Here is a 17,423-nt window from a genome sequence, read left to right as displayed (position 1 = left end):
TTTCTTTCATTTATGCATTGGTTTTTGCATGATATCTTTGATACAGCGATTTTATAAATTCTGTTACGTGAACGAATATGAACATGGTAATTTTTGAATGGATTTCAAGCAGTGTTTTGTTTGAATACTCGAATATTTGTACCAGCACAAGTTTATAATAGTATTGCTATCCTCCCCAGTGGCCATTGCCTGTAGACAACTGATCTTTCTTGCCTTCTCACCTGACTGCTCAGTAATCTAGCAGGCAATGACTGCTACATGGGACATTAAAAATGTCTAATGAAGGGGGGCTCCCGAGTGGTGCATCCAGTAAAGGCGCTCCGCGTGGAGTGCAGGATGCGCCGTATAGCCTGGAGATCGCAGGTTTGAATCCAGGCTATGTCATTGCCGACCGTGACCGTGGGTTCCTAGAGGGCGGCGCCCAGTTAGTCGAACACCGCCCGGGTAGGGAGGGCTTAGGTTGGCAGGGCAATCCATGCTTCACTGCGAACCAGCGACCCCTGAGGCTGATAGGGCGCCTGCAGGTCTGCAGTGGAGCCATTCAGATCTGTGTTGTCCTCCGGCACTATAGGTCTGGTGGCTTCGCTGTGGATCCGCAGTGCGAAAAATGACGGATTGGCAGGAACACTTTTCGGAGGACGTGTGTTTCAGCCTCCGTTTCCTGAGTCACCGGGGGGTTGCAGCGGTGAACTGGGATAAAAATAATAATTGGGCATTCCAAATTGGGGACAAAACCGGGGTAAAAACCATTGCCGGCGACTAAACAAAAAAAAAAAAAAATCTGTAATGAGTTGCCAGTATTACAAAGTCCAAATACTCGGTATAGTATTGGGTCTTCAACTGCAGTGAGTGTTAAAAGTAATAATATCAGAAAACAGAATGTGTCTGTGGAGGAGGCTAGTCAGCAGTGCTAGTACTATCAGTTCAGTCAGATGCTGTGGATATCCCACTTGCCTGGCAAGTGCCCTGGACTCTCCCCAATCCCTAAGACAATTTGCCTTTCACAGTGTCTAGTCCGGGGGAAACGGGGACCCACGCAGGGCTCTTATTGAGTATGCTGACGCCCTCTCAAGGGCATGCATTGATGGTGTTGAATAAGATGGAACGCTCCAAATTACCGCCTTGAATTAGAGCAGCTGAACATGCATCCCAAGTGTTGTACAGAATTGTAACGGATACTCCAGCTCCCATCCATCCAATTACTTCAATTTACAGCGGTAACGGTTATTATAGGACTGCTTTCGTGAAGCATCTTGCAGACTGCTGTGAAACTGTGCAGGCTCTGGAGTTTGCCAGCACGAGATCACCACCTAGGGGTTTTTTAATGGTACTGCAGTTATAATGTTAAGGCAAGTGTATTAGAAACTCCAGGATCTATACGCTTTTTTAATAATGATGATAAAATACTGTTTTAATGAAATTATTATTTATCACTTTCTCTACTTGTTTGGTGATATTTTGAAATGGTATTTAGCTGAAAGGCTTTTTTTTAAAATTGTGAATGCTTGGGGCTTGCGTTGCTCTTTGAACATGTGTCTGTGCTTTCTGTTTTTCCCCCCAAGAAATGATATAATACTTGTGACCTTTCAAAACTATAGGCTCTAGGTATAGGACAGAAGGGCCGACCAGTGGGTTGTTAACCTGATGAGTCATCGATATGAGAATAATGACAAGGATTTTGTGGTGATTGGTCTCTATTCTAATTCACAGGTTAGGTTTTTCAAAATAGTCTTGGGCTGGCCAGTAGTCTAATAATTAATGACTTATCCAAACATTGCATTTTCATGGCAGGGTTCAGAAGCAGGTTGAGACTCGCAGTGTATTGCTATGAGCTGTGGTGCAATGGGAGTTTGGGCTTGGGTTAACTTTTTAAAATATAAAAAGATAAATAGTTGCTTTGTATGTGGCCTCCGCACCCCGCTATGCTTTCCTTGTAGTATCTGCTGACCCAGAGGAAAAGAGAGGCTTTTGTCAGTGCCGACAGGGAGAAAATAAATGATTTACTGTGTGGGGGGGGGCGGGCACTGCGGGGAATTTGGGCTCCCAGATACCAGGAGAGAAAGCTATTTGTGTCTGTTATTTGGTCAGTTGTTTTCTCAGTCTGTCAGGTCAGGCCTGTTCCGTATCCTCCGCGGTGTAGAGCCTGTTTACTCTGCCTCCTGAAATGTTTGTGTTGTTGCTGGCGAGCTCGTTTTCAGAGCGAGGCTGCTCTGTGGGTTTTAACTCGCCTGTCCTCCAGACAGGCTCTCTGCCATGGGTGCCAGTGTGGAGTCTACTAGCAACCAGCTTGACAACCCCGCCCGCACCAGGCGCTTGCAGCACAGTGGCTGCTTCGAATGTTGCATCATTCACGATTTTCATTGCCTAGATTAGCACTAATCTTGAACTACTTAATGTTATTTTAGGTAAAGTAATCCAAGATTTTTACTAATTAGGTTTGAAGAAGCCAGCCATTCAAGTTTTACAGTGTGCTTATTGGCTGGGCTTACAAAACCATATTTAAACATTTAAGAGGCAAACATGCATTTGTGTAGAAGACTAGATTTACATGTACGAGGAATGGACTGAAAATAAATATTAAATAAGAAGTAAATGGCCCTTTCACTGTACTCTTACTAGCATACAAACACGTAAGGCTAACACCCATGCTGGACCATGGGTAACCTTATAGGAAACATTCTAAACATTTAGCAATTCTAATCTGCAAACACCCCTCATTTTGAATACAGAGTAATTAGTTGTACTGATTAAAATACAATGTTCTATTTTTATTTAACCCACTGAGTCAACTTGAAGCAACTCTGTACTACTGCTGTTCAAGCCTGGGAAGTTACGGAAATGTAAGTCATCAGCAGTCAGTTTAAAGAATACTCGTACGCCAGGCAAGTATCCCAGAGAATTTGTACCCCAAATATAAGGTATGAAATGAAAGAAAGCCTGGTTTTGAAATAATGGTACAGTATAATAAAGTGTTTTAAGCCTGTAAACTGAACAATATAGAGCACAGTAGTATTTTACTAAATGTTTAACTGAAAATTTAACATTGAGTACCATCATTTTAAAGTATACAGTGATCCAGGGTACACCACTATACTTTTAATACTGTATGGGGGAAATGTATGTAAAAAAATAAATAAATAGGAAAGTAAAAATAAATACAGCTATGAATACAAAATGTCCTTTTTTCAATATGTACTACATCTAAAGTTAAAAAGGTAATTAAGCGTTTTAATCTTTACATCTTTAAAAATAAATTGTGGCCTGCCGATTTTCCAAATTCCGGGGCTGACGTCGCAAGGAAGTTCCTTAATAAAAGGAACAGGGCTCGGATCTAAAGGTCTGTAAGTAAAACCTTATCGACTGGTTTCACAGTACTACGCTAGGACTACCTTACCTGCAGTAACGTTGGGTAGGCCAAGATCAGTGCCAATCGGGGTCTGTGAAACTAGGCCTCTCGCTGTGGCTGCTGTCACTAAAGAGCATGGATTAGTAGTTAGTCAGTGGAAAGTGTTAGAAAGTGGCACTGCATTTCTTTGCATTATTATTATTATTATTATTATTATTTATTTCTTAGCAGGCGCCCTTATCCAGGGCGACTTACAATTGTTATCACATTATTGTTACATACAATTACCCATTTATACAGTTGGGTTTTTACTGGAGCAATCTAGGTAAAGTATCTTGCTCAAGGGTACAGCAGCAGTGTCACTCACCAGGGATTGAACCCACAACCCTCCGGTCGAGAGTCCAGAGCCCTAACCACTACTCCACACTGCTGCCCCAGATTACATCCTGTTTGTGACTAATAAGTGACTGTGTCTGAATCAATACCAAGAATTGTCTACTGTCTTATACAGGTGTTACCAGTAAAACAAACGGGTCTTTGTCTAAATAAGGAAACTGGGATGTCTATTAAACAAGCCACAGGGGTGTATTCTACAGTTGTGCCCTCTCTCTTTTTGAACTAGCTGTTGTATCACATCAGAGACTTGTGCGATATAGATACATAACTTATTAATAAAAGAACAAATAGATACAGAAATAAAGGGGTTGTTATTAGTTTATATAATACATTAAAATGCTGGCCTTGGTGACTGGTTGAGTCTCATCCATACACATGTACAGCAGTTTTATTCTTATTGGTAGCTGCTAATATCAGAAAACGTATTCAGACTCTGAGTTGACAAAATAACACCAGAATATACCGTATATCCCTCTTGAGGCATTGCCAAATCTACACTCCTCTCCTGGACTTTCTCCTTTTTTGAAATTCTACCTTTTGTTACCAATGCAATTTCTTTTCTTCCTTTTTCTTTCCCTCTTTTGCCTGTGTGACCAACTGTACCCAAACACCTCTTAATGGGACCATTAAGCGACTACCACACTGTATCACTTGTGGGTGGAAGCTACACTGCGCCTGGATTTAAGTATGTGAATCAAAACTCAGTTCAACACGGAAGGCAGCGAGAAAGACTTGCAGTCTAAACTTTAAGTTTCTTTTAGTATTTAATACCTTCTAATTGGTTAGAAACTTTCCAAATGCATAGCGTCCATAAGATATGTTTCCATCAAGAAAACATGCAGCATGCAGATGGCACCCCTCAAACTGGTCACGGTTTTGTTTTTCCACTACAGCAGTCAATATAATAAGCAAGGCATCCCACAAGTGCAGTGCGTTCCAAATGTTGTCCATTTAATACCGATACAGGATGACTGGTATTTGTTCTTCATTTTACCCCAGTTCAAATAACTGGATTTAACCATCCTATGTACAGTATGAGCACACATATAGTTAGTTTACTGGCCTTCTTTTTTGTGTGAAGTATACAAGATTCAATTTCTGCAGTTCTGTATAAAATATGGTCTTGTACCGTGATATCTGCTGTTAGCGTTGTGTGAATTTTTCATGGCATCCCTACTGCCAAGGCAGGTTTCACATAGAAAGTACGACTCCGCATTGCAGAAACACATTATTTGGCCAATGGATCATGCCAGTTAACTGTGTAAGAGGTGATGAGACTATTGGTCACACTTTAGTTTTTCTTGCAGTTTTTTTTAAACAGGATTGCATTGCCTAACTTCTTGACCTCTCTGGGTGACTGATCTCAGCGTTATTCCTGGCACGAATGGTCAAGCTCAGACCACTAGAGAAGCCGTCTGTTGACACTGTCGGTTTGTTTTTTGCAGTGATTTTGCCAGAGAGACGGCTCAAAGTCCGGCATACGATCCGGGTAGCCAGCCTTCCGTCGCCACTGCCGCCCCCTCCTCCTCCTCACCACCACCCTCCTCCGCCTCAGCCTCAGCCTTCTGTCCCGTGGTGCCGGTGCGTGGGGCCGTCGTGGAGAGGCAGCCACGCATGCTCAACTTCTGCGTGGAGTACCGCAGCACAAATGTGGATGTGGTTCTGGAGGAGTCCAGCTCAGTGGGTAAGACAGACAGGCAGAGAGTAAGGGTGTAACTAAAATGTAGTGATACAATACGTATTGCATTATGCAGAGTGAAATACAATATGTATCACTTCTGTGATGCATGATAAGATCAAATAATCATTCAATGATGGACTACTTTGTTAAAAGACAAACATTAAATGAGATTGGGAGACTATGTGTTCATGCCAATTATAAAACACACTTATTCTGCATTGAAGAACCCTTCGGTGAACTGCAATGAGCTGTGTTTTTTCAGTCTTAGTACTCAGCCCATTGTACAGCAACATTTCTGCAGTTGTATAAAGCCACTGTGTCATGTTAAACATTTAATTATGAGATTTGTTGGAAATACCAACATTGGTTGCAAGTCAAATCATTACACGGTTCTGATCATTAATAAAAAAAAATAAAAAAAATGAATTAAAAAAAAATCAAGTCATTGCTGCTGGGAAAAGGAAATCTGTACAGGCTTCTGCAAAAGTTGTGGTTTTTCTTCTAATTTCAGTGTGTTGGTTCTTGGAAACACAGTGTTAATAATCTGTTAGAACTATTTTGACACCTTTGTAAACCACAGATTAAAGTAGGTGGGAGCTGGTGGAATGCACAGTCCGTTTTCTGCTGCAGGCTGGCTGAGCTCTAGGATACTCACGTTGTCGGGGGCTGTTGTCAGTCACTGGTGTGCTATTGTACCTCACTCTTGAGATTTAACAAGATATCAAGATGACATATTTGGAACCACAATTTTTGTTTAGTTTCCATTTTGCAGTCTACTATATACCGCCCACGTACAGCACATTTAAGTCAATATTAATAATTAATAATATTATATTATGCTTTTATTTCTCAATGTAGGGAGGAAATCTGTTATGACTGTTAAATGGGTTTGATTAACCAGAGTGATCGTATCAGGAGCAGGTGCCCATTGAATTCCATGACATTCTGTCCGAGACGTTTTCAATGTGGTGTTTATACAGTAAACAGAGGGTGCTGACCTGGCTTCACTGCAGTTTTGTGAGCTGCTGTTTCTAAGACGGGCAATTGGTGCCCTCTTGTGGATTTCTGAGGTATGGCAGAATAATGTGGGAACAAATACTTGTAGTAGTTAGTTCACTGCAGTTATTATCCAACGCACAGGATATCGTGGTACTCTTTTAACCTTGTCTTGAGATTCCCACAACCTTAGCACATAAGGTTTTCAGGCCCCTTTTTTTTTAAAAAAAAAAGATATAATTTGCTAAACTCCGTCTTTTTTTCCTTCTGTCCTCAACAGGTGAAATTAAACAGATCCTGGAAACTGAACTCCATGTCCCTGTGTCAAGAATGCAGCTGAAGGGCTGGAAGACGGGAGACGTCACCGACAGCGTGAGTCCGTGGGAGTCTGGTGACGGAGCTTCAGCATTTATAAACTTTAAATGCAAGCTGTAACCTTCCCCTTGTTTTCATCTAACGCTAGTTCTCTCCTGTTTCAGACTGTTTTGAGGAGTCTACACTTGCCCAAGAATAACAGCCTCTATGTATTAACACCAGACATAGCGCCAACAGCCACGACAAGTCAATCCGGGTAAGAACTGTCACTCTACACTTACACAGTGGAACCTCAAAACGTTGTCAAGTAAAGGATCCCAGCGGTCCAGCATCAACAACGTGGATAGGTAACCCATTCCATACCCTGTGTCCTAAGACCGCCTCATTTCCAACTGTGTCTTCTGGTCGTGGTTTCTACGCTGCGCTCAAAGCGGGGGTATCCAATCTCGGTCCTGGAGGGCAATTCCACTCCAGGTTTAACAGGTAAAATGAGATAATGATCTACTTCAGGGTCTGGATGCAGGTTTAATTGGTTCAATTAAACAATTTAGAGCAGGGTTAGAACAAAGACCAGGACTCTAAGGTTATGCTTTGGCCACCCCTGGCTTAACGTATAGGCTAGGGTTACATTTGTCATCTCCTTCTAAGATGTCTCCGCATCGGTCAACCTTTGTAAATGATTATATAAAAGATCAAGTGTGTAACAAAAGTGCATGCTCTGTCATGTCTGCAATCCAGCAATCAGAAAAGGGATTCAGATGCCCCATGTGAATTGATGTGTAGCACAGCACCTCTTTGACAATATGCAGGTATTTATATATATTAAAAAAAAAAAAATAAAAAAAAAAAAAGCAAGCTACTGATTTCCTTGAAATCTCTGCTGACTCAGTGCGAAACCTTTGCTGAAACCCACAGCCAGTCAGTCCAGTCAATGAAAAACAAACAAAATTATTCTTAGAAGATAGAATTCTTAAGAATTGTTTACCTGGTAAAAATATTTCTGCAGTAGTTTAAGTCTGTGTGCACCCTTCCTTTGTGTCAGTCTTCTATGGGGGGGGGGGGGGGGGGGACATTCACCACAAGCACCAAAACATCATTGAAAAAGAAAACTCATTCAGCACCAAGTAACAGCTGAAAGGTTGCCCTTTAGGGCAGTGCTTCCCAACCCTGGTCCTGGGGACCCCATGTATCTTCTGGTTTTCATTCCAACTGAGCTCTCGATTACTTAACTAGACCCTTAATTGAACTAGTAATTTGCTTAGTTAGACCTTTTTACTTGTTTCCAGCTCTTAAACAGTTGCAAATTTCAAGTTAGATATAACATTTTATAAGTAACTTGAAGTTTTTAGGAGCTGAGAACAATTAAAAAAAGGTCAAATTAAGCAGAAACATGGGGTTCCCAGGACTAGGGTTGGGAAGCCCTGCCCTAGGGTAACCAATTAAATAGCTTCAGTGTCTTATAGTGCAAAACAAAATCCAAATACTTACACTGTATATATTATTAGGATGTTAGGCTGGTTCAGTGTTTTCGCATGGAGTTGCCCCTTTCTTGTAAGTGCTTATAATTCTAACATTGAAAAACTGTTTAACTCTACAAAGTTTTTTTTTTTTTTAATGTCGGATCTCATGGAATCTATTTTGAGTTCCTTAATTTGCAACGTCAGAATGACCAAGCGACACGCACAGTTCCAAATTCCCTTGTGTTAAGCAATTTTCTGAATTCAGTTTATGTTTAGCTTTCTTATCTTTACATTGTACTTCTTACATAAAAAAACCCCAAAAACTCCATGAATGTCTTTGGGAGCGTCTTCATTTGTGTATTGACTACAATACTCCACGAACGTTCAAGGAGTATCCACTGTCTATACCTTGACCAATGTAGAGGTTTGTAGTAAAAGTACATTTTCATACCTTAACTTCAATACTAGTTATTTTAGTTACCTTTTTTTATTTTTTTAATTTTGCAGGTGTCTCGCAATATTTTTGCAAGAGAAGTGTACTTCAAAAAACAAAACACTAGGTGGCAGTGTTGGCTAATGAAACCCTGCTTGTGCTTTTTCTAGCAGACTTTAGAAAGAGTTCAGTCATACCCAACCATCACTTTCCAATACAAAGGGATTTCCCAGGGCAAATAAATATCTGATGCAGTACAGAAAAAAAGCAATGAAAAAATAAGTTAGCGTTCCTTCGTTTCTTCACTACATGTTATTCCTAAATCTCAGATCTTAAACTGTACTTCATAGCAGAATGAATTAGAAAGATGTTTTAATAATTTATAAAGCATAAGGCTGAACGGCTGATTCTTACTGAGTCCATCGTGCTTGTCATGTTTACCACAGGAAATAAAAGCATAATACTATAATTATATTGGATAGCTTGTGAAAAACACATCGTGGTAATGTATACATTTGACCATGTCTCTTATCTGTAGAACACCATCTTCTCAAACACTTTGAGGACAAGACTTTCCTACATAAAACGCGTGTGGTGGTTACATGTAGTATTTTTATAATAGAATCAATCTGTTACAGCGCTGACCAACAGCTAAATGAGTGATGGATCAATGAGTCATCTCTGAAAATTATGACAAAAGAATCTGCAGTGTTGTGCATCTTTTGGGATGGAGTGCAGACTGTGAGCTTCTGCAGTCTAAGCTGCAGTTTATTTTTGCTTTTTACTGGTTTCCTGCTCATTGCCCAAAAGATGCGAAGCCTGACCTGCAGCGTGGGTGACTCTCCAACAACTCAGCAAACAATATTGAATTGTTCAACCTGAAAGGTGACCCGGAACAAAATAGCTGCACTCTGTGTCCTGTAATGATGATGCAAACTGTTAAATTGCAGGGGTCACAGTAATAGCAGCAATAGCTATTAAAAAAGGAAGCCTACAGTCTCTTCAAACGCCTGAAGAGCTGAGAGGGGTCATTCCTAACAAGTGGGGATGTGCAGCGTGTAATTATCAGCGCTAACTAACCAGGGCATTTAGCACAGGGCTGGGCTCTGCTTGGTAAAACAAGCCTGATTGCTGGACACATACAGCAAGCCAAAGTGTTGCTGTATTATATAGAGGTCTTATTTATTAGACAGGGTGGCTGCAAAGTCCATAGACCACTATGGAATGCTGCTGTGGAAAAATCAAACCAAACAAAAAAAGCAAAACCATTTGCTGCAGATCAGTGAAACTTGTCAGTTAGAGCCTGCTGGTTTGTTTTTAATTATGTTGTTTAACAATCTCTCTAGATTTGAGAGTGGGATCTGGAAGCAGTGTGCAAATCCAAGTACAAGTTCTCATAACTACAGTATTTACTCAGATGCTGCCTTGGATAATAGAATTGTTACTGAGAAATTCCTGGGTTTATCAAAAGATAAATCTATATTTTTATATTTTCCAAAAAAAGCCCATGTCCTTTGAAAATCAGCATTAAGTGAACACAGTTCAGATGGAGTCTTGATCATATTATCGCCTATAATTAACAAATTGAAATACGCCAGCTTCTAATCTTCCCCATAATACTCACCCAGATATTTATCTTACAAAATCTACAAAAGTATTTACAACGACTTTTCAAAATTCCTTGAAAATAAAGGACCTAGGTAGTACGATACACAAGTCATAAAGAAATGTATTTAATTAAGAGACAGATCTTTAAATTAGGTTGTTCAGAGCTGAAATCAAAAAATGTAAAGCTGTGCAAAGTTTCAGGCAGGAAGCTTTAAAAACACCTGCACATATGATCATTTGATTGACAAGCAAATCCCTGTAACCATCACCAAAATTCAAACAGACATTCACGTCAACCTTGAATCCGCGGCAGCCACCTGTAGTATTCAAGCCAGGCAAATTGAAATCTGCTTTGATTTTACCTCGTCCTCCCTAACCTCCACCTCATTTTCAGGCTGGCCAGGGGGTTGACAGTGGAATTGTGATACATGCTTATGTCTACTGTTTTAATTCTCTAATAAAGAAAGTTCTCCTGCTTGGATAGAAAAGAAAGAGAGGAGCCATTTGTTTTTTTCCCTGAAGTCTTCTCTCCTGCTGGAGATTTCATGATGACAGGCAGCCGCACTGAGGCCCTCTATTGCCTCCCGGATAGAGCAGAAATTGAACGACTGTTTTAAAAATAGCTCCGCTATCAGTAAGGGAGGGAGTTCACTTTCACTTGCATTTTGTATTTCACCTGAGGTATATACAATACAACCTCTTTAGGTTTGCAAAGCACTTTCAAAGGCAAAACGGATCCTCTTGAAAAAATATTTTCAAAATCCAATCCTGATTTCCTATGCAGTATGGTTGGTTCTCACAGACACTAATGCATATCCCTGCATTTTCAGATATGATTTAGTAAACCATTAGCCTAAACCTTCAGACCTAGAAAAGAGATTTGAATGGATAGCAGTTCCCACCTTCAATTGCTCCCATGTGCTTTATCTAGGCTAATTGTAGCAGAAGACTCACCTAAGGTCACACAGCGAATAGCAAAGCTAGAAACGTTACCCAGGGCCTCCAGTATGTTTTAGTCTTTCTTTGTGAGCGTTCAAACACGCTGCCGCGAGTAATTAAGAGTCTGTAATTAAAAAATGTTAGCAGAATTCTGTGGAGACCAGAGAGTAGCAAAGCAAGTAGCAAATGATGGGATAGCAGCAGACTATTCACCAGGCCTGCCGGTCCTATATACTGTGTATTCATTTGCACATGTGAAAAGGGGGAAATGCAGTTACTGTGTAACACTAGTGGGATAGTTTGTATCGGAGTTGTAGGTTTCATTGTTCCTTATAAATTGTACTCCATGCTTGACAGCAGATGTCAAAGATAGAACATGTGGAGGTCCTGCTTAGACACGCTTTTTTGTTGTTGCATGATGACTTGTTTTTGGATGATATAGACCAAATGCTTTGAGATATTGCCTTCAAATTTGGTAAAACTGTACCCTTTCATTCTGCTAAATCATGTGCATTGTCATTTGTGGCAAATTGCTTGGCGGCTGAAACCACCAAACTAATTTTAATTGTGACTTTATCTGGATTAGAACCCAGGCCTCCAGAAGTGAAAGGCTCCTGCATCAGCATGCTGCGCTGCCTATCCCCTTCAGGGATAACCTTTAGAAATATCTTGTAATAAAGACACTCATCTGCCTCTGTGTTTCAGCTCTGTCTCTCTCCCCCTCCTGCATCGCCGCGTTTCCAATCTGCTGCATTAGCAACAACAAACATTACATTTACATACTGATTTCGCGTTTTCATTTAATGTAAATATGCTGTCATTACAGTAAATTTGAGCTTCTGTTAACATAAGCTTGTCTAAATCTCCCAGCTTAAGAATGTGATTGTGTAATTATTGTGTGTGGTACATATTAATTCCAACGGGCTCATCATTTCTTTGATTTAACGCAGATTAGTTGGGAATGATAGCTGAGCTTCATATTGTATTCAGACACATTGACTAAACATTTGCCATTTGATTTAAACATGTTTTTTCAGGTCGGCTTGTGTGGCCCAAGCCCTAAGGCTTTATCACCAGCATGGTGCTTCTGCCCCCTGGTCCCTCTGCTCTAACCACTCAGCCACACTGCCTCCCAGACCCTCGGCTCTAGCCACTAGACCTCACTGCCTCCCAATCCCTCCACTAACCATTAGGCCACACTACCTCCCAGTCTCTCAGCTCAACCACTCAGCCACACTAGCCCCCAGCCCCTGTGCTCTAGTAGCCTACACCATCTCCCAGTCCCTGAGGCCTAGCAACCTGCCCATACGTCCTCTAACAACTATCTTAGATAATGAAGTCAGACCATTGTAAATATAAGCCTCACAGTGCAAATTATCTCCTTTTGTATCACTATGGCTGCTCTGCCTGTAGCTTGCTTGCCTGCCTAGTCACTTCAGGCTTACTCCCTTGACACAGTGACGGAGCAGCAGGTTTGTCCGGGCTTGTCTTGGTAGAGTGAGGGGAGGGGGGCTGCTTGCTCAGGTACATGCTGGAACATGATCATGTCTGACTCTCCTGTTTTGTTTTGTTTATTCTCTCCGTTCAGCGCCCTGCAGGAATCATTAAATCAAAACTTCCTGCTCGTCATTAGCCATCACGAAGCCCAGCGGGACTACAGCCTCAACTTCCCAGGAAGTAAAACCATTCAGGAGGTGAGTGAGAGCAATGTGAATGATAGCAGCAGCCCTGGATGAAAGTGTCAGTGTCTGCCTTGTTACCCGCCATTTGTTCTCTGTGCTAGTTTTTACAGATGTATTGTTTGTGTCCACTAGAGGCAGGGTACAGGTTATTCATGCATCATCAGCATGTGAAGACTGAAACAGTAAATTATATACAAAGTGAATCCAACCAAGAAGAAGAATACATTACTTAAGCTATAACTAAGTTCAATTAAAACAGTTGTTGTAAAATTATACTGTTTCACTGTGGCGTGCAGATAATCAATACTTTTCCATTTACTAAACTACTTGAACCTGCTGTGTTCCACTGAACCATTAAACCCCACTGCAGTTGCACAGTGCTCTAATCACTGCGCGACTCGAACCCACTTCCTTCAGTGAGTGGCAGGTATGCCAGCTACTGTTGCACACTGCCCTGGAACAGAGAGGATTATCCTTTTGTAAAGATACCTTTTCCTTCTGATTTATGTTCCATGTACACACAGAATTGGATTCTAATAGCTGAGATAGTGTTTGATCTTCCGACAAATTGGCATTTGGTAGAGAGGAGACTTAATTTCCCCCATCTCAGATTAAACACTGGATTTGGGAGCTGATAAAATATTCATGGGCGCGTCCTGTTTGCTCTGCCTTTATTACAGTTTCTGTAGCTTTGTGAAGGCTTGGCAAAGCTGTCGGTGAAATGAGCTGGCCCGCTCGGACAAGCCTAAGATGTTTATGCAGCTCTAATGCTGTCCACTCTTTACCTGATATCCTATGCATAAGGATTCAAAATTACTCCATCAATTATTCACTGCAGCATTTCCATTGCCATATAACAAGCTTCCTGAAGCCTGGATTGGCAAATGCAAGTTAACCTATTGGGTGTCCTGAGTATTGTCTGCTCTTCTGAATTGTGCATGATATTTCTTCCCTGTAAGTTCTAGATCTCTGTAGCTGTTTGTTTGTGTGTTGAAGTTGTGTGTTTGTTTTTATCCAGTGTGTGTGTGTGTGATGTGCCGGGGGAGTTTCAGTGTAGGGGTAATGAGCCCTGCGGTGCTGCTGGTATCTGGGGACCCAGCTCCAATGCATCTCTAACTCAAGTGATTTGATAGCTCTGTTTTTATGTGCCATGACAACCTGGCATGATGTCGGGTGCAGCAGTATCTCTTCAAGGAAAATAGCTCCGGTTGACTGACGCAATTAAAACCTACCAACATTGAAGGGGGACTGATGAATATACCTTGAACTTATTAGATATGAGTTTGTGGGTATTTATATAAAATGTTTTTTTTTTGTTTGTTTTTTTTAGTAGCCAACACAGATTCTTCAGGCACAGAATACAGCATTACTTTTACAGTGTTGACATGTATGACAGGTGAAGGCACATTGAAAAGCCAACGCATTATTAGAAAACTTCTGTTAGTTATACCCGGCGAATAACATGACAGATTGCTGGTGAAGTCAAACTTGAACCTCAAACAACTAATATCCACCAGATGTGGTTTTATTTATTTATTTATTTTTTTAAGTTATTATTATAAAGCAGAAGTAAAAAGTCAAAATCCTAGTAACACAATTACTGTGTAGCTACTAGTTGTCCAACAATTTTACTTCTAAAGCATTTTTGGTTCTGCACAAGCCCAATATCATGAAAATCTTTAAACCAGTACCTTATTGTGATCTTGCTAAACTGTTAAACTGACAAGTGTACACATTCTGGGTTTTATAAGTCAGAGAGAGAGAGAGACAGAAAGTCAGATTGCAGAGGCGACCATTACTGTAATAGTCCCACTTGACAGCTTGTAATGGTGCTAATTGAAGAGATTAATTCACACTCTCCTCATTCTATTCAGAGCCCAGAGCAGGGGCCTGTTTTCCTCCTGGAGCAGATGGCTTTGATGAGCACCTACTGTGCTCTTTAAGTGCTTTGCTGGGATTACAGAAATGGGGAGGGTCGCTGTCGCGAAAGGGTTTAAAGGGAGAGGAGAAGACAAGGGCTGGTAGCTCCGGGGGGCTCCGGCAGGGAGAATGAATTCAAACACTGGGCCGCCTTCAGCTAGGCACTCGGGAGGAGGCTCCGGGTTTCTTCTGAAGCAGGAGAGACTGCAAACATACATCTCTATCTGGATCTAAATATACACGCGTTTATCACTCTGTTGCAGTCTGGTATGAACATGTATCTTCCAAACAGTTAAATGTATGGCAGTGAAAAAGCTTTTCGCTCTTAAGGGACACACGATTTAAAGTACAGACATCTTTACAGTTGCTGAAATTTTTTTTTTTTATTATAGTTTCAAACAAAAAAAAATACATAATTTGATCTTACTTACCGTTTACACAACCCAGAATTGCTACGCTGTTTTCCCCTCTCCTTCAGGGTGCAATTCATAACTAAAACAGAAATGATACTTTAATGAAAACTGCCTTTGCTGCAATGTTTTAAATAGCAATAAAGGTGCTCCTTTACAGCAAATATAAAGGAAAAAAACTTTGGTTAAAAAACACACGCACACACAACCCTTGAAACCTCTTCACAATACTGTATTTAAATGCATATAAGCTATTTGTGTAATATCAGATTTCAAACAGGTAAAATAATAAAAGACAAATGTACCTTTCACACAAGACCCCTAATTAAACACCAAGTTTCTTTTAAAAAGAAACTTGGTTATAAAATCAGACAAACATTTATACGAGATATCTTAGCCAATGTATTTTTGCCATTACAGATCATTAAGAGCATTACAGTTTGGGCCTTTGTGTTGCGAAGTTGTGTGATTCAATTTTGGTGTCTGTAAGGGTATTTGAACTTTCAAGTAGATGAGATTTTAAACGGGCAGCATATTGATCTGTCGCCATTTAGATCATTAATAGACTATCCCTGGCACTTGCTTTTCTTAACAGTTTCTTATCAAAGATAATTCCTCCAGTGCCAGCCTGTGTTCATCAGGAAGACAGGATTAAATAGGGATTTAGGATTCAGATTATTAGATCCGGTACACTGGAAAGTGCTCCCTTTGTTATTTGTAGCAGTCTCTGCTAATTGGGGGAGTTTAGGGAAGTTTTTTTTTTTTTTTTTGTCCTGTTCTTCCCTTCAAGTGTTTTTTTTTTAATAGAGTTGCTGACCTGGATAGAAGCTCTTTTAGAAATGAGATGAGAACTGCAGGGAGCAGTGGTATACTTCTAGAAACCGTTAAAGCTGACATGTTAGGGCAACACAGGGAAATCTAATATTGGAAGTATTCAGTGTGTACTGCCAGGGTACAGATGGAGGCACAACCCAGTTACCCCCACATACGTTTTAGGGTTGCCAAAACTCATGACGTTTTACTATCATAGACAAGTGACACAGTTGCCTTCATTTTCCAGTTTCTGAGCAGTCTGGGATAAAGATGACTAGTGAGGCCGTATCTATGACAACATGCACTGTATAATGGCGATACTCACTTCTTATAGCTTTTTCATGTCAGAATAAAGAATACACGAGCAGTAGCAACATGATAGCCTTAATGATGCCTACATTCCAGACACTAAAACAGTTTAATATAGTATAAAGAGTAACGTATACAGAGCTGTACAGTACAAGGTGATATGCCCACTTTCACACACTTGGCCCCTGAAAATGGGGTAAAATCAGCTTGTCTAAAACCGTAATGTCTTTTTATTTTAATTTTAATCTCGTGCAAAGAAATTTCAGATGACTATCCGGTCAATATCAGGGTCTTCAGTAAATATTTTTTCATTTAGTTATAATTATCTAATAGTCCTATGTAGATTGGTTTACTGGTCTGGTGTTTAGTGGATCTTTCATTGCTGCAAACGCGTTTAAGTACAGTTAGACTTTTAACTAGTTTTGTGTACTTGTGTGTCTATATGAAAACTACAGAGAGTTTCCTTTTCAGGAGAAGCTTGTTTTTTGTCCTCCTGTCTGTCATTCAGTTCGTTCTGTCTGGCCACGGCTCTCGGGAGTTTGCAGGTCCATCTGAAAGTGAAGCTTCTTAAGAGGAAGTGATTGGCACCTCCAGTTAAACATCAGCGGCGGTAAGCTGCAGAGCAAATGTTTGCCTGAAAAGCGGAGGGCAGAATAGCTGCTGCTGGGGTCTGCTGTTTCCGTGACCAGACGAGCCGGCTGAAGGATTTCACTCCCCAGTTTTTACAGCTGCAGAAGAGAGCGGTGAAAAAAAGAAAGAAAAGAAAAGCATCTGGTGCTGGTAAAGCTGCGATTGTTTAATTCTGTTTTTTTTTTCTTGTCTTGCTGATCCAAGCTCTGAATTACATGGGACCTGAAGTTTGTGTATTTGTAATTTTGGTCTTCTGAAAGTTGTCACCAGCGCAGCTGACTCAATACTGTAGAAACGGCAGAACTTTCTGTTGACTTTGGCTACGTCTGAAGTGCAGCGCCGTTTTAGAACTGAGACTGAGATTCACAGACCCGTAATAAATATGCACAGCCTTACTCACTGCTATACTTGTGAGGTTTTTACATTGACACCTAAGAGTGGATTTACTATCCTGAACTGCTAGAAGTCATTTTAGGGGGGAAAAA

The 17,423-nt window shown here is 40.7% G+C and overlaps 1 protein-coding gene across 2 annotated transcripts in view; it reads left to right on the top strand.

Moving 5' to 3' along the window:
- Positions 1-17,423, top strand: part of LOC117416839 (FAS-associated factor 1-like) — an 85,070-nt gene that overhangs the window by 15,330 nt on the left and 52,317 nt on the right. For both annotated transcript variants that reach the window (XM_034028259.3, XM_034028260.3), the window contains exons 4-7: positions 5,188-5,426; positions 6,700-6,791; positions 6,899-6,990; positions 12,763-12,868. In XM_034028259.3, the coding sequence (XP_033884150.1) occupies positions 5,188-5,426; positions 6,700-6,791; positions 6,899-6,990; positions 12,763-12,868 (529 nt within the window). The remainder of the gene's footprint in view (positions 1-5,187; positions 5,427-6,699; positions 6,792-6,898; positions 6,991-12,762; positions 12,869-17,423) is intronic.

This window comes from Acipenser ruthenus, chromosome 12 (assembly GCF_902713425.1).
Source record: "Acipenser ruthenus chromosome 12, fAciRut3.2 maternal haplotype, whole genome shotgun sequence".
Taxonomy (NCBI): domain Eukaryota; kingdom Metazoa; phylum Chordata; class Actinopteri; order Acipenseriformes; family Acipenseridae; genus Acipenser; species Acipenser ruthenus.
The sequence above is the reverse complement of the archived record's forward strand: the minus strand, read 5'-3'. Positions and strand labels throughout refer to the sequence as shown.